The sequence below is a fragment of the Dama dama genome, chromosome 27, assembly GCF_033118175.1.
Source record: "Dama dama isolate Ldn47 chromosome 27, ASM3311817v1, whole genome shotgun sequence".
NCBI classification, from domain to species: domain Eukaryota; kingdom Metazoa; phylum Chordata; class Mammalia; order Artiodactyla; family Cervidae; genus Dama; species Dama dama.
The window spans coordinates 35,262,925-35,284,393 of record NC_083707.1 but is presented as its reverse complement, the minus strand read 5'-3'; the positions used below and the strand labels follow the sequence as shown (position 1 = coordinate 35,284,393).

General features: G+C 34.8%; 1 protein-coding gene and 1 non-coding gene across 2 annotated transcripts in view; one reads left to right on the top strand and one right to left on the bottom strand.

Moving 5' to 3' along the window:
* MIB1 (MIB E3 ubiquitin protein ligase 1) overlaps positions 1-21,469 on the top strand; it is a 97,612-nt gene that overhangs the window by 50,213 nt on the left and 25,930 nt on the right. Inside the window, exons 11-13 of the mRNA XM_061130883.1 lie at positions 1,484-1,681; positions 2,517-2,668; positions 21,323-21,455. Of these exons, the coding sequence (XP_060986866.1) occupies positions 1,484-1,681; positions 2,517-2,668; positions 21,323-21,455 (483 nt within the window). The remainder of the gene's footprint in view (positions 1-1,483; positions 1,682-2,516; positions 2,669-21,322; positions 21,456-21,469) is intronic.
* On the bottom strand, positions 6,292-6,398 carry LOC133047894 (U6 spliceosomal RNA). The gene has a single exon (XR_009690896.1). It is a non-coding gene; the product is annotated as a U6 spliceosomal RNA (small nuclear RNA).

Below are 21,469 nucleotides of genomic sequence, written 5' to 3'. Positions count from 1 at the left end.
AGGAGTACCACTAGATAGGCTTAAAAATTATAACAGAAAATGAATCTAGACTGGAAGTTAGGAAGAACATAAATCTAAAATTCTGAAATACTGAAATGTGTTACTCGAGAAGTTAACAATATATACACAAACATATATATATATATATATATATATATTTTTTTTTTTTTTTGGTAAGAAGCTTTTTTTTTTCTGGAATTTTAGATATAATACTGCTCAGAGGCACAAGAGTTGAATCCTTAATCTTTCCTGTGGTAGTTTGCTGGTTCCTTTCGGCTTAAGGTTGAGAAGTAACAAAAACTCCTAACTTGTACTGCTGGAATATTAGTAAAGGAGAGGTTCTGAATTATGGTTTCCTGGCCTTTTAAGAATGATTGTCAAGCCATTGTGGACTCCTGCTTGAGCAGTTTTACTTATAGTATCTATTTGAGAAAATATGCAAAGACCAAAAACTATTTTGAATTCAGCAACTGTTGTGTTCATTTTTTAAAAATGTATTTAGCTATGACGATATTTATCTGCATTATCTTTGGAAAGTAGTTCAGATAAGCCCAAGTGCAATATGGATTTTCAAGCCGCTTGGAAAAACTAGAGTCCATCAAGGGCTACCGTGGGTTGGAGAAAGTCTGAGAGTCTGCTTACTTCTGGGTGTTAATATTTGAGATACATATGGAATAAAGCAGTACCCGTATAATATCCTTTTCCATCTGCATCTAACAATGAGACTCTTTTTGGTATGGACTATATATATTATCTTTATGGTTCAATATAAGCATTTTTTTAAAAAAAGCAGTCTCTTACATTTGAGAAACACTTAAGCAATTTCTACCTCTCCTCTCCTCAGAAATACGCCAACATTAGGTGAGGCATACCTACTGGATCCCTCAAAAATAGTTTTGGCAGTTTGTATGTATAGAATTACACTTGTTTGTGTTTCATTTTTATCTTTAAATGAAGTGCTTAATAACTTTTTTCTGTTCTTGAATATATAGAAAAGTGTATGCTCATCAGCTGGAGATAACCAGTGTTAACATGAGGGTGTATTTCTCCCCCTTAAAGCTGGTTGAGATCATACTCCTTGGCATTTTTCCTTCTTTTTTAAAAATTACTCAACGGTTAGTATAATTTCCATGTTATTAAGAAGTCTGTGTAAGATTTTTTTGGATGAAAAAACTTCATATAGTTGTGATCTAACATTTTTCTAATGTTGGCTTACCATCATGGTTGATAATTTAGGAGTACTGAAGAATCAGACTACTTCTGATCTAACTGTTGGTCTAGTATGTGTGTGCATGATATAATGATCCAGGTCATAATTTATCTTTGGAGCTAATCCCTAGTCAAATGCATTTCTGGTTATCTTGTAGGCTCCATTCTGTTTCCTTTTCTTACATTAATCTGGTTCTTGATGAATTATTATAGTAGCGTCACTTTTTTTTCTTTCTGAAACATTCCCTGACTGAGACTTAATGCTGCTCTTTAGGATAAAGATGGTGATAGAGCAGTTCACCATGCCGCTTTTGGAGACGAGGGAGCTGTTATAGAAGTGCTGCACCGAGGCAGCGCTGATCTGAACGCCAGAAACAAGCGCAGGCAGACCCCGCTTCACATTGCTGTCAATAAAGGTCACCTTCAGGTGGTGAAGACATTACTGGACTTTGGCTGTCATCCCAGTCTTCAGGTAAAACTATTAAAGAATTATATTGTGCAGGTATTTCCAGGATTCTTTTAAATGGCAATACTAGTTTCTGTGGCAAGCATTCCTTTGTTATCAGTCCTTTCTGTATGATCATAGTGAATGATTCCAAAGGTATAGAATGCCATAAAATTGGCAGCTATTCCTTCTTAGAAAAGCCTTTGTTAAGAAAGTGTCAGTAAATTGATTTTGCATGGGGGAGTTGGTGATGGGGACTTGTAAAAATATCAGCTAGGAGTTGATTTAACTTTATTGACCATGACAGTGAGCTTTAGCAATTCATAATAGTTACTTCAGAGGAGTCTAAATTATTTTAATTGTAGCTTAGTTTATCCTAGATTGTTGGTCTAGTCCTTAATCTAGTCTTGGAAGATTTTCTGATTTAGAAAATATATATGGAGTTTTAGGATTGATTTAGATATGGAATTTTAGGGTGTAACTGTTAATGGTAGGAGTGTGGTATAGAGGCCCATTGTAAGCTAATGAGTTGGGTGGGGGTGGGGGGTCAGCTTTCTGTCTCATTAAAATTTTGATTGTATTTGAGGATACTTCCTTGCTTTTATTTTCTTTGGAAAACTCTAGCATGTTTATTGTATTGTCCATCTAGATTGACTAGAAATTTCTTTACTGCAGTGAGGCTAGTATTTCTTGCCTGCATTTTGAAATTTAACACACAGCATGTTTTATTACTACTGGTTGTTGGATATGGCTTCTGTTTTTCTTTGCTTAGTAGATCATTATAAGAATTAACTTTACATATAATAATTAATTGAAGAAGAGCTAATGAAAATCTCTTAAAACTTTGAAAAAAAAAAAAAAGGATTCTGAAGGCGATACTCCTCTTCATGATGCAATAAGTAAGAAACGTGATGACATCCTGGCAGTTCTTCTAGAAGCTGGAGCAGATGTTACCATTACGAACAACAATGGGTTTAATGCTCTACACCATGCTGCACTGAGAGGAAACCCCAGGTAAAGATGTCACCTTTTACTATTTCCTATGCAGTTAAAAATAGGTTTCTTTTGCGGGCTCCCTTTTTCTGATACTTATAACGAAGTGATTTTGGCTTATTTTAATACTTTAAATTGTTTTAAAATCTGAGGAAATTATGTCTTAAATAGATTAGTTTTATATATTTTTTTTTTGTTAAACTAATACAAGTATCATGAAATGACTATTTAGATTTATGTTAAATATGGGTATAAAATATCAGGAATACTAGTATTCTAAAGGTTTAATTAAAATGCATTCCACCTGGAGATATATGTGTCTTCAAGATCATTTTCAAGCGTCCTCTTACCAAAACCTCATGTTATCTGTTTTTTTTTTTTTCTTTTATTCCAACTTGTCTATTTGCACAGTAATTTTTTTTTTAAACTTTTGACTAAAAAACTTTTAAGTTACCTAATTTTTTATTAATAATATAATTAACTATGAACTTCTAGTACAGATGTCTTCTAACCATTGTTAGGGTAATAAATGGTCTACTGAAAAAAGTGCTTGTTGGCGAAGTTTGAGAAAGACTTTTGGGAAGTCATGAAATTCATAAAGGATCTGCAGAGTCTCACAGAAAAGAAAAAAAATGCTTAGCTTTGCTTAATGAAGAACTTTCTGTGAATGAATTTTTTGAAACAACTTTACCTTGAGAAGCATTTTGGAAAATTCTGGGGAATTCCCCAGGGATCTAGTGGTTAGTACTCTCTGCTCTAACTGCTAAGAGCCTGGGTTCAGCTCCTGGTTGGGGAACTACCTCGTGTTGAGGCCCCAAAATAATAATTACAGTAATAGTAATAATAATAATAAAAAATAAACTCTTTAAAAAAAAATTCTTCATTAGATGTCTTGTGTTTATAGTTGAATCAAGCCACGTGTATTGACTGAGGAAGATATTTACTTGGAAGTTTATTTTGATAATTTAAAAATTTTAAAAAATTTGAGATGTAATTGACATATGATACTATATTAATGTCCCTTGTGGCTTCCCTCGTGGCTCAGCTAGTAAAGAATGCGCCTGCAATGTGGGAGACCTGGGTTCGATCCCTAGGTTGGGAAGATCCCCTGTAGAAGGGAACGGCTACCCACTCCAGTATTCTGGCCTAGAGGATACCACGGATTGTGTAGTCCATGGGGTCGCAAAGAGTCAGACATGACTAAGTGACCTTCATTCATTTCACTTCACTTTATTATATTAATATCATGTATTAAAAATAGTGATTTGATATTTGTATATATTGTGACGTGATTGCCACAGTATGTCTAGTTAACATCCATCACCATGCATAGTTCTGAATTTTTTTCTTATGATAAGAACTTCTAAGATCTATTTGCTCAGCAGCTTTCAAATATACAATGCAATATTATTAATTGTAGACACTATAATTTCTTATTCTTTGGTTCCATATTGCATTTTTACGAGATGTTTCCTTTTACAATAATTTTTTGCTGTTTTTTTTTAGCTTCTTAAGATCACCACTAGAGGGTGAGCACAGAGAACAAAAGAAGTTTATTCAAGTTGGCTATTGGTACTGTAACAATAGATATATGATCTAGGATGAAATAAATGGCCATATTTTAGGTTATGTCTTGATTTGTTTTTTCAAATTTTAAATATTTGAACACACCAAATATTTAATGTTGATATTGTAAAGGAGAGAAAATAGTATTATGTGTTCCCTGCCTTTCAAATAAAAGGTGGTGGTGATAGATTTACCACATGCAAGTAGTTGACATGCATTATCTCATTTAATCCCTTGAACAGCTTTTTGAAGCAGGAAGCAGGTGTTAATACCCTCATTTTATAGATGAAGAATATGAAGCTTATAAAGAAATGAAGTTTATCAATACTTGTATTCAAGGTCATGCAGCTGCCCAGTGAAACAGCTGGAACTTGAGCATGGTCTATTTGAATTTAGAGTCGTTTGATCTTGGCTGCCTTATATTATTTCCTCTGTATTATGGGCTGTATGTGAGGTAAGGCTAGAACACACGGACAGTGAATGATTTAACCAAGAGTATACCAATACACCAAGCTGATTTCTGTGTCATGAGCCTATCTTTTAAGTTTATCTCCCACTAATTAAAATCTCTCTGCCCACCTTGACTTTCAGCTATACTGTACTACTCTCTCTCCCTAAAAGTTTCTGCTCTTTTCCTTCACTGATTTAACATTTTCTTTCTTTAAGATGCCCTTAACTGACTTTCTCCCTGAGGTCTTAGATTTCATCTTTGAAATTATTTTCCGTTTGCCCTATACTTCTTTGTTCTGTGTTCCTGTTTTCTGCAGTTATCTTCTTTGTGCTGTCCCTTAGTATGTGCATTTTTATGTTTCTTTCTGTTAAAATTTTGGGTGCAAATATTTGTGTATCTCCCATAATGCCTTGACTGTAGGTGAGGACTCAATACATGTTAGTCTTAATTTGACAGGACAGTGTTAGATCGAGAGTGTATAATCGATTAAAATAAAAATTCTATAGAGAAATTGTCAGGAGTTCATACAGAGCAAGTATTTCAAGTTAGAATTGGCAAAAAGATTTTCTTGAGGGAATTTAATTTAGGTTATATAATATTTTTAAGTTATAAAGTTTAAGGTAGATTAAAAACTAAAGTGTTTAGGAGATGAATAACTTTTAAATATTTTGAATTGTTTAACTTTATTGAGCACATTGAGAGCAGGCTAGTATATTTAATAATGTTAAACCAAGGAGGGGGAAAAATACTACTTCTGTTTCTTTAATTCTTGAGAATTCCTCTGGAAATTTGTAACAGTGACTCCTCCAACCAGATAATTGATGTCAGGTGACATAAAAAAAAGAGAAAAAAATAAACACTTTGATTCTACAACAAAGTGGTGCTTTAGTTAAAGGTATATGATTTCTTTATTCCTATTTGCTTAAGACATTTTATGCAGTTGTGACTGTAGATTGTCAGATAAAGGATGATTTTAATTGAACATGAAAGAATATGAGAAGATGTTGCAAGTTATTTATTTGTTGTAATTGTAAACTGGGTTATTTTGAGTTTTTTTTTTTATATCAGATTTCTTATTCTTTTTTTTTTTTTAATTTTTTTATTAGTTGGAGGCTAATTACTTCACAACATTTCAGTGGGTTTTGTCATACATTGATATGAATCAGCCATGGATTTACACGTCTTCCCCATCCCAATCCCCGCTCCCACCTCCCTCTCCACCCGATTCCTCTCGAAACATCCCACCCTCGCCTTCTCCCAGAGAGTTCAAAAGTCTGTTCTGTATTTCTGTGTCTCTTTTTCTGTTTTGCATATAGGGTTATCGTTACCATCTTTCTAAATTCCATATATATGTGTTAGTATGCTGTAATGTTCTTTATCTTTCTGGCTTACTTCACTCTGTATAATGGGCTCCAGCTTCATCCATCTCATTAGGACTGGTTCAAATGAATTCTTTTTAATGGCTGAGTAATATTCCATGGTGTATATGTACCACAACTTCCTTATCCATTCATCTGCTGATGGGCATCTAGGTTGCTTCCATGTCCTGGCTATTATAAACAGTGCTGCAATGAACATTGGGGTGCACGTGTCTCTTTCAGATCTGGTTTCCTCAGTGTGTATGCCCAAAAATATGGAACGCTTCACGAATTTGCGTGTCATCCTTGCGCAGGGGCCATGCTAATCTTCTCTGTATCGTTCCAATTTTAGTATATGTGCTGCCGAAGCGAGCACAGATTTCTTATTCTTAAAATTGACTTTTCTTTCTTGGTACTAACCAGTGATGTCGTAAGACAGAAGGAACCATTTAAACTCAGAATTAAGAGAAAAAAGGTCTTCTCATTTTACAATTGAGGAAACAGGTTTGGAGAGTTGAAATATCTATATAAGTAAAAGGTAGCAAATGCTTAGTATTTTGTCCCTCTTTTGAGGATTAAAGTTTTTTGGTTCAGTATCAGAAGAATTACATACTTATTATTTAAGTCTGTCCGCCAAAGGCTCTACAGTGACATTGTCTCCTCTTCCACCTTACCTATCAATGTTCTGATAAATAGCAGTCAGTTAATTGCTAATCACATGAAGAATGGTGACTCAGCATTTCTGGAGTTTTGTTTTATATAATGTTATGAAGTGAAGTGAAGTGAAAGTCACTCAGTTGTGTTCGACTCTTTGTGACCCCATGGACTATACAGTCCATGGAATTCTCCAGGCCAGAATACTGGAGTGGGTAGCTTTTCCCCTTCTCTGGGGAATCTTCCCAACCCATTCGAACCCAGGTCTCCCTCATTGCAGGTGGATTCTTTACCAGCTGAGCCACCAGGAAAACCCATTTAATATTATACTTTTCTTTAATTTAAAATAGTGCATGTCCACACTGTGGCACTCCTGTTACGGTTTCAGGTGACCTTCTCAGATATTTTCTTCCTTTGAAAGAAGTTTTATTTTTTTTTAAATTTTGCGGCACAGTCTGCATTTCAATATCATTTCTTTTCTGAAGGACAAGAAATTTAATACAGAGACCATAAATGAATAAAATAATTTTATTTGAAAGCCTTACATCGTTCACACAGTTTTTCATAAAACTGTTTATTAACATCATATACTACTATAGCTCTTTCAAGTAGAATTAACAGTTACAAATTATTTGACTTAAACCATAATTTGAATAAATAAGTTGAAATTAGTTGACATGTAATTGATAATGATAAATGAAAATGCTGGCTGTCCTGTAGTAATCAATGCATAGCTACAGCTGGTTGAAGGGGACCAAATCCATTAAAGAGGCGATTTGGTTCCATTTTACCAGCTCTAGCAAAGCATTGCCGTGCTGCTAGCTGGGGACCTAAAACAGTTAAATTTTTTTTTATTTTGAATTTTAAATTATGATTATGATCCTTCCTCAAATGTTAAGAGAATCTCACATCAGTATTTCAGCCATGAATTGTAAAACTTTATTTTCTGAAGGCACTTCTCCTGCTGTTTCCCACTCTAGTCGTGCAGAAGTCTTTACCCTTTAGCACGTTGTTAGTGCATTAAGGAGTTATCAATGTACACCTTTTTTTTTTTTTAACACTTTTGCTGAGTTCTTAAATATAGACAGTGACCTGTTTCAAAACCAGCACCATTTAAAAAGAGCATATAGACCTTGATGTGTATCAGAGTAATGTTTTCTATTTATCTTTGAGCCGTAAACCAAATAAGCAGGTGAAATAGGTTAGGGAGGAATACTGCTAGTCAGTCACACTTTTCTACCGCCACTTCTTTTTTTAGCATAATGCTTAAAGACTAACAGCAGGTTGCTGACAGGGAAGGATGAATGGCCTTAAGAAAAGTACCTCTGGTACCCTTTGGTTTATAAATAGATCACACGTGTATTCAGTGTATTGCTTAGACTTGTGTTGAAGGAACTGCCTTGCATGATAGCTTATTTTTCTTTCTTTTTGCTTATGTAGTGTTACTAACCATAGGTTAATAATTGAACTCTCTTAAAAGTCTAGTTCCTTGACTGAATTCTCTGTCATCTCGGGTACAGATTGCCTGGTTACTTCTCATTATCTGCTTAATAATACATTGTGGTTAGGAATAATCATGAATTTGAGTATAAAAATTACTGCTAAAACTCAGTACAGCAAGTTTTTGTTATAAGGGAATTTCAGTATTGAGAAGGGATGTCTTCTGAAAATACCTTTTTAAAATAAAACTTTGAACAGTTATAGTTTGCCTGTAAGGTAAGTGCTCTCACTGAAATATTAGTAAAGAAATAGTTATGTGTTTTGAACCAAACTGGGAGAAGGTCAACACTAATTCAGACAATATTCAAACACTTCTAGTATTAAGTATATCCCACATCTGTTGGCTGAAGGGTATCATGCTGCTGGTGAAATTAATGTAACTACAATTATTTCCATCATTTATTCTAATAGAAAAGAAACAGGTGTTAAATTGCCTGGACTTAAGTGCTGAAGATAGCAATAAAACTGACTTCTATTTTTACTAGTTATATGGGAGCTGTTTAGCAGATCCAGTTGCTCAAGTGTGCTTTGGATGGCAGTTCAGTTTCATATACTGGCCATATCGGGGCAAGAGAGGCCAGGGGGGAAAAAAAAATAGTACAGCATTTGATAATGTCAGCATCTGTTATCCCTGTCAGAGAGACAGTTGAAATGTTTGAGTTACACCAGTGTCAGCAGATGCCCAGAGTTTAATATGTACTCAGTTAAAAATGAACAGCTGATCTAAGTGATAGATGTGACATTTTAGAGTGAGTGAAAATACTCTTAGATATGTTAAGTTTAACTTGTAAGCATTAGAATCAGTGTATAATTATACTTTTTCAAATGAATAATAGATACTGTCATTTTCTAAGGTTTGGAAGCTCTTAATATTGTAGCAACAAGATTCTTAGTTGCTGGAATGTTTTAAAATAATTATTAGAAACTTTTATACCCATAGAATGGTGAATATAATTGCTTACTATAAAACATAGATAAAGTAATACCCTTTGAGTAGTTTCATAGAGGAACCTCTACTTTTGAGGTGTATATTGTCAGTTTTTGATGTTTAGGGCGTGTATAGTTAAACTTAATGGAATATGAAGCTTTGCCATCCTTTTTGTGGATAGTCAGGAAGACGGTCTATTCTTGAGTGAGTTAAGCTTTGAACTGATTTTTTTTTTTCTTTGAAAATGTAAAATTTTAAAATTAATGAACTTTAATTTCCAATAAATATTCTATAACTTCTATGCTTATATGTAAGTCATTCTCTCCTTTTTAATCTGCTGATTAAATGAAAATCACCTTTTGACAATTATCTAGTTGTCTTATTAAACAGAAAATTAACAATTCATGAATAACCTTATGACCATTTCTATTCAACTGTGACAGAAAATTTAGACATGTGATGACATATCTCTGAATACTCTAATCAAAAGAAATTATTAGAATATATGAATATTAATATTTCTTTTCTAAATCTATTATAGTAGCTTAAAATAGATACTACTTATAAATTGTTGCTAAGAGCTTTATCATTTATAATATTTATATAAGTATATATTGTACAAAATACATTTCACATAAAATGTAAAATGTATTTTAATATCTCTAGCATACTATAAACAGTAGGCTATCATGTTTATAAAAAATTGAATTATATGCCTAGTACCAATAAAAGATGGTTATTCTTTCTGTGTAAATTGGTTTCATGATTGTAGTGTTTCATTTTATGTGCCCTCTTTGGAGAAAGCAAATTCAAGGATAGTATAGATAATAAGTTAATTTAATATTTGGCAGTCTGTGACCAATGTGCCTTATTGACTTATACCTATCTCCCAGAATTTTATCATTTTTCTTGAATAAATCATATGTCTTGATTTAAACTAAATACTTACATAGCATTGAAAGTGGAAACTGGATTAGGGAGAAGGACAGGGACCACTTTTTCTTCTTTGAGAATAGAATTTTACTTGAAAGATAGTCTTTAAAAATTATGGCTATGTCTGTAGCTTTCAGAAAGAAAACTTAAAACACCGAAACTTGCTTCAGGAATTCTCTAATATTGTTAAATTATAATTAAATTATATTGTTAATTATAATTATTCTTCATATCAAAATATGAAGAATAGCTGTTGAAATCCAAATGAAGTCAGCTTTTGTTAAATGTCAGCCCTACTAATATGATACATTTAAATTAAAATTAAATTGTGGAGACAGAAAATGGGTCATGTGTATCATTTCTTTGTACTAGTATCTCTGTTTTCTCTTTTGTATTCAAATTTTAATCATGTGAGTACTTAATTTAAAAATGTAAAATGTAGTATGCTTTAAACTTAACAGATTTAAAAGGAATTCCATGTTAATTTTAAATCTACTTCAGTAGAACTTTTTTCCTCATGATATATAAATCAGCAACAGTTAGTTTCCATCTGAAAGTAGTAGGTACATTTTCTGGTGTTAGTATTGCCAAAGGTCATCTCTTTGATAGGTTAATTCAACATATGAAGGTCATTCACATAGCTGCAGTCTAGTTTCCTCATGGTGGTTTATTGCCTACCAAAAATACATACTTCTTTACATTCCATAGCATTGTATGTTCATATGGGTACATAAAGAAGTATGTACTCTGAGTAGGTATTACTAAGTTGTTAGCTGTAAAAACATGACATGTTTTATTTTCCCATTTTTTAGTAAAACTTTCAGCTTACTGGTGGAGAGCAGTGGTAGATCATTTGCAGAGAATATCAGAGACTAAACTTCATAACAGATTTACCTGAGGCATGGCATTAGTGCCGTTTATGGTTCCTTGTTCTTGGTAGACATACACTTCTAAACATTGACCAGTTATCTGTTGAACTTTGTCCTGGTTTGGTTCTTTTTGAGAGATATCCATTGAATCAGTGGGGATTTACAGAGTGTATTTCAGAAATTGGTAAGATCAGCCTAGTATTTCTTCATAGTCTTCAGAGCAAATTTCTTCTTATTTTTTAGTTTGCTTCTAGAACCTACAAGTAGACAATAATTAATTTGGTGCATGTTCTTTTTACCAGCTAGATATCTTATTAAAGACTTAATAATTAACCAGTTAGTACTACTTCTGATGTTGACTCTAAAGTTGAAAAAACAAGGAGAAAAACTGGATCTTTTTAGAGTATGAATGAACTGAATTTTTTTTTTAATGATTATTTTTTTTGTTAGTTTTGTTTTAAAGGTCACAGATAAGAACTCATGATCATTTGAAAACCTCTGTGTTGTTCCTTTCTTATTAGTTACTTACCTGATATTCGCAGTATGGTGGTCCTGTCTGGGTTAAATATAAATTTAGATAGAGGAATTAATATCTAATTTTGGTGAGTTGAGTTGTTCTGATACTTTGTTTTTTTTTTTAATAGGAAGGATAAGTACCAGAACAGTCAAGTTTTCCAAAGTCACACTTAAAAGAAATGAAAGGTATTAGCTAGTGAGCAGTTGGGTTTTAGCTTCGTCCTTTAGCATGAAAACAAATTATAGTTAGTGAGTTGCCTTTTATTATTGTGGCATTAAGAAGTTAATTTATAAGACCATAAGAAAATTTCAGATCTGAGAGAGGAGGGGTAATAAAAGACACGGAAAGTAGAATTCCTGAAGCCCATTGTAAGAAGTGACTGTAGCTCATAGAGCGCAGAGGACCACGTAGCAGGAGATGGTTCAGTACTACAGCAGTTTCAGCAATGCAGCATTGGAATTTCACCATCCATATTCTGGTTTAATTTTGTGCCCAGCTATCAGAGGAAGCACTAAAAAGCATTTTTTGATCTCCCAAGTTTCTTGGTTGACTTAACCTTGAAAGAGTTAATAGTTTTTAAAAGATAGTAGGCTCTGAAGGCAGGTGGCCATTTCCTAGGGATACAGAATCACCACTTAATCTGAAACAGTAAAGACTGATTCTTTAATAATGTAAAAGACAGGAAGGGACTTGTACAGGTTTGACATTGAGTCATCTGTCATGATATTTGAACAGCATTCCTTTTTACGCTGCATAAGGTCTCTGCTTGAACTGTGAAAAAACGGCTATGCCCAGGTAGAATTTAACAATAAAAGCAGGTATTGAGTCGACAGTAGGTAAGCATGCAGAAAACCATAAACCTCCATTAAAGTACAGCCCTGTGGTGCTGTGTTTGTTACCTGTAAGCTTAGTGTCATGAGCAGGGAGAGAGAGAATGACCCAGAGTCACGCCAGTAGCAGCCATCTCATCTTGATCGGCTCTTCACTCTATTTGCTGAATCAGCGCTTCTTTTCATGAGCCAGGGGAAGTAAAGGGGAAGTTATCAGTGAACACAGGACCCCACCTTTTAATATAAATTTGGAAAACAAGTGAACAAACAAAGTATATCAGCCATCTTTTCCCTCTGCCTTCCCTTATGCTTAAGGGAAAAAAAAAAACCAAACTTTAATAAAATTGAGTCAGCGTTGGCCATTTGATTTGGAATGTCCTATTACTGGTATTGCATGAATATGAGTACCTTGTCTCTGGTGTATAGAAAGTGAAGCAACCGGGAAAGGTTGCTTCAACGGCCAAGAAAATGCACCTCACTAATTGCTCAGATGGAATGCTTCAGAAATGGGGAAAAAGTTGCAGAGGAGGTTACTTTTACAATCTAAAAAAGACACACGCACACACACACACAAACCCAGCAAAAACCAAAACACACCTCACTCCCCACCCACCAAATAACTGTAAACATTCACCCTGTTTCCTTTGCCCACCAGAGGACATTGGGGTCTTCTGACTTCTCAGGAAATGTTCTGCATCTTTCTTGCTGTGGAATTTTTGTTTGTTTGTTTTTAGTTGCCAGGATTAGATGGTAGATCTGTATTGAAGCTACCTTGTCATATCCAGAGGTCAAGTCTGCAAGCAAGGTCAGGACTTCCACATGGTCACTACAGAGGTTAACTTATATTCTTCCCTCAGTGGCCACAGGCTGAACTGTTACAGCTTTATAGGCAGCTAAGCATTTGAAACATGCACTCCCAGGCAAACAGGCTCTCTTGTGCCTCTCTCTTCCCTGACCATATTTAGTCAACCATAGCAAAAAATAGTCTCTCAGCTGTCGATTGTCGATCCAAAAGCTGAGGAAGCCTCTATCTTGCTCTCTGCCTATTGATTATTCATCCTGCGGTCCAAACACTGCCTTGCCATTTGTCCTGCATTTTTTTTTTTTCAAAGCACTGCCAAATAAAGCGGTCTCTCATGTTTCCACTTACACATCCCAGATTTATACTGAGCTTGCGCTGAGGCTAGGAAAGCCTGATGCGGCTGCCACTATACTTAGAAGCACTGCAACGAAAAAAGGAAAGAGAAAAAATATTACCCTGGCTAGTAGCAAGATGGTCTTTGGACAGATATGGGACAAGTAAAGTCCCTCTGCTGCCAAAATATATTTCATAACCTGTTTTTTTTTTTTTTTTAAATCAGGAAACAAAGAAAAAAAAAGCAGGATAATGATATTTTACATAGCTCAAGGCCTGAAGGGATTTTGTAGTGTTACCTTTAGGGCTCGTCGTTGCTACACATTCTTTTTAAATTTAATAAATAATAATTGAATGGAAAAATACATAGAAAGGGTAAGTAGAACCAGTGTATTGAAGGTGAAGAGATCACTCAGGAGGAAAGGAGGAATGTGTAAATGAAATCTTGGAAACGCTACTTAAAACTTTTAAATTAAAAAAACTTTTAATTCAGTGTCAGTTTTAATAAATTTTTTAGTAGTGCTTAGGTGAGAAATAGGGTCTGGAATGCTTTTTAGTAATTGTGTTACTTTTCTATTGAAACTATAGTTATATAACTATTGTAATGCATTAATTAAATTCTACTTTATTTTCAAGTGTGAAGTGGTTTTTTTCTCCTTTCTACATTGCTGTTCTGCTTTACTTTTCTGAAATAGCATTTAGGCATGATCATTTCACACTTTATTACAGATTCAACATAGTCATTAACCTTTCTGTAACTTGTTGCTGTTCAGTCACAAAGTCCAACTTTTGTCACCCAGTGGATTGTAGCCTGTCAGGCTTCTCTGTTCATGGGATTTCCTGGGCAAGTATACTGGAGTAGGTTGCCATTTCCTTCTCCAGGCGATCTTCCTAACCCAGGGATCGAACCCGTGTCTCCTGTATTGCAGATGAATTCTTTACTGCTGAGCCACCAGGAAAGCCCTTCTGTAACTTTGTCACATAACGCATGTTGTAAGGGGAAAATACCTTTGTTCTAAACTTTACTAGCATATCACCATAAATTTTAATATTGAGATTTATTTTTTTAACCAAGGAGAAAAAAAAATTTAACATCAAATTCTGCAAACAAATGGCAGTACAATTTAAGATCTAACAAACCTAAGAATGCCTAGGAGAAACCAACTATACCTTGTTCTTAATTCATATATAGCCTCTTAAGTATTGATTCAGTTCAGTTCAGTTGTTAAGTCGTGTGCGACTCTTTGCGACTCCATGAACCCCAAGCACACCAGGCTTCCCTGTCCATCACCAACTCCTAGAGTTTATTCAAACTCATGTCCACTGAGTTGGTGATGCCATCCAACCATCTCATCCTCTGTCGTCCCCTTCTCCTCCTGCCCTCAATCTTTCCCAGCATCAGGGTCTTTTCCAATGAATCAGTTCTTCTCATCAGGTGGCCAAAGTGTTGGGGTTTCAGCTTGAGCATCAGTCCTTCCAATGAATATTCAGGACTGATTTCCTTTAGGGTGGACTGGTTGGATCTCCTTGCAGTCCAAGGGACTCTCAAGAGTCTTCTCCAACACCACAGTTCAAAAGCATCAATTCTTTAGCGGTCAGCTTTCTTTATAGTCCAACTCTCACATCCATTGATTCAGTTAAGAACCAAAAAAAAACCGTTTTCAGTTTTCTGAGCTCATTCTCCTACAAGGGAAGTTCGTCCTTGATATCTTTTTGTCTTTAGCATTTTTTATAACATAGCAGTTTAATTATTTTGAATGGCTGTTTTAAAACAGTGACATAAAGCATGCTTCTGTAGATATTTGGGCAGTTTTATAAAGCCAGCTTTCCTAGATACTGAAGTAATTTTGGACAATTGTGAGAAGATGTTGCATCTCAGAGTACAAGATAGGTTAATTTTAAAATTTCTAAACTACCTCATATTTCCTGACCATTTTGTAGCAGTGAAAGTCCTCCTTTCCCACCTCTCAAGCAAACACTCACATAGTGTATGAAAGGACAGGCACTTTTCTAAGGCCTTTAAAATCCCCGTAATAGTCCTATGAAATAGCACTTGTGATTCTTTACACATTTTATAGATGAGGAAACTGAGGCATAGAAGGTAAGTACCCTGCTCAAGTCACCAGCCCTTTTGTTTTCTGGTACCAGAATGTGAGCCCAGGTGCTGTGGCTTCAGACTTAGATCTTTACCTCTGTGTCTGCTACTGCTGTGGTTTAGAATAATGCAAGCAATTAGGGCCTGGACTCCAGGGGACTGGAACCTATACCAGAAATGTGGCATGTTGAGCATTCTTGGCCCCCGTATGCTGAGAAAAATGACCATTCATTTGATTGTTTCTTCCTTTGTTCCATTCAACTAAATTTTGAGCACCTCATACTAGGTGCACAAAGGGGGTATAAAGATGAGTAAAATGGCTTCCCTGGCTTACAGTGTAGAAGAGATCATTTTGGTTGTCCTATTTTAAGAATGATCAAGTCCTCACCTGTACAACCCTCCTGCAGCCTGTATTATCATTGCATATCTGTCATTTTGAGCTAATTTCTACTGCATTATCAAATTCCTGATTAATGAATTTAAGCTAAATTAATGAACCTTTTAATTATAGTATCTGTCAAAAAAAAAAGTTTGTGGGGAACAAAATTAAGCACACCAAAAAAATTTAACATTTGAGTCATGTCTGTTTATCCCTATAAATAGATGAAAGAAAATAAAAACTGTCCATATTCATTTGCTAAAATAATTATTACAGATAGCATGCTTGTCTCCATCCATTTAGATTGGGGTGGGTGTGTAGTGAATAAAAATGTGTTCAAACTGTTAAGATATTAACCTGCTCTTAGCGTGGCCTACAGAACTTCTGCTTGAGATTTATCAACTTTCTTAGCAGGTTCCTTTATGGATTCTGTACTAACATGCTTAAATTATATTTGAGGGATTGTTCAATAGAATTTATTGAACCCCTAATCTGTGCTATTATTTCAATGTCTTTTTTTACATTCAGTAATACTAATATGTAAGGCCTCCTCAGTTTAGCTACTGTGGTTTGTTTGGAAAAATGTTGCCCATCTCTGAAGAGAGATTGCAAAGCATGGCAGGTCCTAAAAATGGAGCCATTGCCATTTGACTGTTACATACCAGTGCAGACAGCTGCTTGTCCCCTCTGCTTCTTAGAACTCATTTGTTCATCATTCAGCAAACGTTTGAGTATTACCATGTGCCAGGGATTATGCTCGGCACCACTATTAGTTGTTCCGGAACTTAATGCTACTTTGGCACTATTCACAAATGCCTGCTTAACTGGTAGTAAGATCTTATCCTTAAACCATCCATGTCCTTAACCTTTTGGAAAACAACCAGATTGAGAAATAAAGAAGAGTGTTTGAACGTTGGGGAAAGGATCTTCAAACCTCATACAGTGCTCCACCAGTGAGAGTCTGTTGGCTTAGTAAAATTATTGATTTATCGAACTGGTAACACCCTTATCCCAGCAACTCTAAGGGCCTCAGTGCTTGCAGCATAACAACAGAATCCTCTTAATTAGCTAAGGTGCTGTGGGGAACAGCTGACCTTCGTTGGTTATATTGTGGGGTCCTCAGATTGTCTGCCCCATAGGAGGAAAGGAGACAGACCATTCAGAACTGCTCTGGACATGAAGGGGAGGGGACCAGAGACTGTTCTTTTCTTCCTCTTAGCTCATACTGCAGGCTGGGCCCAAAGATTGACTTTTCTTGAGGTGTTGTGTTGTTTTTGTTTGCTTTTTGTGAAGGCAGTAGATCAAGAACTAACATTAATTAGCAGCTTTCTAATTAAGAGGAGAAGGTTATAGGTCACTCTTAAAATTAAGCTACCCCAAATTTCCAGTATAGAAGAATTCCAGATCATTTATGTGAATACTCTATCTTCAAGGAAGTGGAATATAACTTTCCACCTGTTAAGAGTAGGCCACCTGTAGTGACTTCCTTCCAAAGAATGTAGATTATTATTCTGTAGTAGAGAAAGGGAGTAAAAGAGCAACTCTACAGTGGAGAAAGCGGACAGATGCTACCTCAACCAGATGGTCATGGTTAGCGTTGACAGATAAGTCATGTTGATAGTGTTCACCCTTGATGTGATGAAATGGCACTGTCTTTGAGACCTCCTCCTCAAAAGTCATAATCCCAGTTGTAATCATCAGAAAACATCAGACAAATTACAAATAAGGAGCATTATATTACTGATTAGTACTCCTCAACATATAGTACTGATTAGTACTCTTCAACATCATCAAAAACAAGGAAAGTCTAAGAAACTGTCACAGTGAAAGGAAGCCTGAGGAGCCATGACAACTGAGTGTAATGTATTCTGGAGCAGAAAGAGTACATTAAATAAAACTAAGGAAATTGGAGTGAAGTATGGTCTTTAATTAATAACTGTCAGTACTGGTTCCTTAATGGTCACAAATGTATCATCCTAATGTACAGTATTAACAGTAGGGGTGAGGAGCTCTGTACTGTCTTCACAATTTTCTGTAAATCTAAAATCTAAAAGTTTATTTAAAAACGGCAAAACCAAAAACTAATCTGACCACTCCTAGCTAGCTGTTGACTTTCGCATTAATTTTGATTTGGGGCTATCTGCAGTATTTTCCAGAACTTACAGCATTTAATCAGGAGTTGATTTTATTATAATTCAGTTATCATAAGGTAAGTTTAGTCTTACATTCTTTTAAAAGTATATTAAAACAAAAAGTATATTTCAGAATAAATTTTATCAAGACCAATCTTAAAAAGATTTAGTTATGTGAAAGGGAGCCTTTTTTTATTTGAATGCTGATGACTTTGAATTTGTGAAAATTGTGAAGTGGATAGATTTGTATGAAAGGGGTATAAGGACTAGATTTGGAAGGTGGCTGTTACAGATGTTCAGAGGAAAGGTAATGAAAGTCTATATAAAAGATATTAGGGCCCCTAGGAAATAATAGTATAGTTTTAAAAGGGAAAGTCAGCAGAACAAATTGAATGCAGGAGTGAGAAGGGAGGAGAGGGTCTAGAATGATTCCCATATTTCTGACTTGGGTGGCTGGTTAAATGATAATAAGAATAACCAAAATCAAGAATACAGGAGGAATTCTTGGGAAGGGGAAAAGGGAAATTTGTATTGTGTACTTCATAGATCTATAAACTTAGAATTGTAATAACACTATTATATTGAAGAGCTTTAGATTATACTAAAACATTTTACCTACATTATCTCATTGTAGTGCTTACAGAACTCTTTTCATATAGGCCCATAGAGATGACTAACACTAACATTAATAAGAATGTCAAATTATTTTTCATATGATGATGTACTGAAAACTGACAGCATTCTCCTGATTCTTTCGGAGGGTAAATTTGGGTGCTGAGGTTCTTGTCACAGAACTTTTTCTACAGATAAAGCTGGTGATACGCTAATAGATTATTTTTCTCATTCTTTTTCCAGACTTCATAGAGAATAATTCTTCGCTCTCTTTTTAACCAATAGTTATTTTCCAAAAAAAGAAAAAGACATGATTTTAATCTTTTTACTTATAATTCTGTTCTGATGATTTTTCTATCTATGTATTACCCTGATTTGTCTTCTGGATCGCCTCTTCTACAAATCTCTTTTTCTGTAATTATCCATTTGTTTATTTACTTAATTATTATCTGGTGTATTCACCTTATTTGCCACTATTTCTATGGGAAATCAAAAATTACTGTGATTCATCTCTAATACCATGGGGCTCAACCACAATAAGAACCTAAAAAAGCGCCCCCCCCCCATACCTTTACCTTATTATTTTTAATGGTTACATTTTGTCTTTAATACAACTTTTCACATGATTTAATACTTGTATCTTCAAAACACTCCAAAAGAGTCTTGAAACTATAGATTCTGTTTCTCACAAGGTCAGCTGTGTAAGGTAGTAGATAATGTATGACTTTAGCTTCATGGTTGTGCCAAATCCAAGCACTTGGTAGTATATTGTTCTACCATATACTTAAAATTTCCCCGTTAAGAATTTGAGTCAAAATTTACATAATTTCTAAAATTTATTTTAATCCACTGAATGGGGAAGTTTAAAGTCCTTACAATTACTGAAAATGAACTAAAGCAAGAATCTTCAGCTTTGTATGAGGTCCGTGAATGGAACTTGGATTTCCTCAAAATTATATGTAAAGATTTTTATGTGCATTTTTTGGGGAGGGAATAGTTCCTGGCCTTCCACAGATTTCCAAAGAAGTCTGTCATTCATGGACAGTGATTTTAACTTCAGTAACAACCACTGAAGGCTGTCTTTTAAGTTTTGATTCTCAATATGCCTTGGGTCATTAACCTGTTTGAAAATCTGATAAAAGCTATAAACTTCCAGATATGAGTACAATTTTAGAGATTCGTGGATCCTCCAAAGCATGTTCTCAGATGTCTTGGACTCCTACGTGGGATTCATGGACCACTGCCATTAAGGAAACATGTTCTGCATCACGTTAGACTAGGCTCAGATGGTAAAGCATCTGCCTACAATGCAGGAGACCCAGGTTCAATCCCTGGCTTGGGAAGATCTGCTGGAGAAGGAAATGGCAACCCACTCCAGTATTCTTGCCTGGAAAATCCCATAGACGGAGGAGCCTAGTAGGCTACAGTCCATGGGGTCGCAGAGTCCGACACGACTGAGCGACTTCACTTTCACTTTCACTTTAGTTCCATTATTTTAGAGATTCAACAGTTTCTTTTACACGCATTCTTATTCTACATCTTCAGACTGTTTCTCCATACGTTTAAGATATTTCTGTTTCAGATTTTTCTCTCCTGTGTATCACCTTAGGAAAAACTATCCCAATATGTACCTTACTGTTAACTTCTTGCCGTTTTATACTCTATTGACACAATTTTAAAAGCTTTTCTGCATTTACTTCCTTTTTTAGGTGTGGGGGAACATTCAATATCTAATACATATATCAGTGTTGTCTGTGCCAAGTCCAGTACTGTTTATAGAAGCTGTTCATTATCTCAGGAGTCAGTCTTATAAAAAAAAAAAAAAAACAACTAGTGGACAGATATTAAGGGAAGTTTTCCCCAAATTTTTCAAAAATTAAAACAAAATTATTTTTAGATTTTTCCCTAATTATGAGTTGTCCACACAAAACCTTTGTTAGGAGAAGTTACTGATGAATGGTAAGAAAAGTTGCTTCTTATTTTACTTTCCTTTTTGAGGGTAGGCTAGCCTTTTCTTTACAAAGCAGGGTTTCTCAGTAATTAGTTCCCCTGATCTAATATGGTTTAATGGTTTATGGTTTAATCTTTGGTGCTCTTTAGGATAACTTACTTTTTCTTTTCTTTTTTTTTTTTTTTGCTTTGGAGATATTTGGTTATCATATTTAAATTTTAAATATTTGAGTACCATTTTGTGTGTTTCGATATCAATTAGATTTAGCACTACTAAACGACATTTATCAGGTTTTTAACTCTGCAGAATTCATGATAATCTGCCAACCACATAAAATTTGTCTTAATTATCACTGTTTTTCCCATTTAACTCTTGTTACCTGGTTGTTCTTCATTAACATTTTCATTAATATATACTACTCTAATTGAACCTAAGAGATTCCACAAATTCAAACTATGTCCTTATTAGGGTATATTTCACCTTTGTTTTTTTTCCCTTTCAGAATGTTCCCTGTTGTAGCACTCCCATTCTATTTTGATTCTACTCTCCAAACAGTGATAATTTGTTTACCTCTTAAAATGTCAAAGGGCTATTGTGCATTTGAGATTTAGAAATTTTGAATTTCTCTTTGTCTCTTAAGGGCATAATTTTCTTTAAAGAGGAATCTTTTCATTTGCTCTTTAGAGTTTCTTTTGAATATTTTTTTTTAAAGAAAATAATAAAATATTTAACTAAATATCAAATAAATATAAATTTGCCTTTCAGCGCAATGCGTGTTTTACTGTCTAAATTACCGAGACCGTGGATTGTGGATGAGAAGAAAGATGATGGTTATACTGCCTTGCATCTGGCTGCCCTTAATAATCATGTGGAAGTGGCTGAGCTGTTGGTGCATCAGGTAGGAAAAGCAGT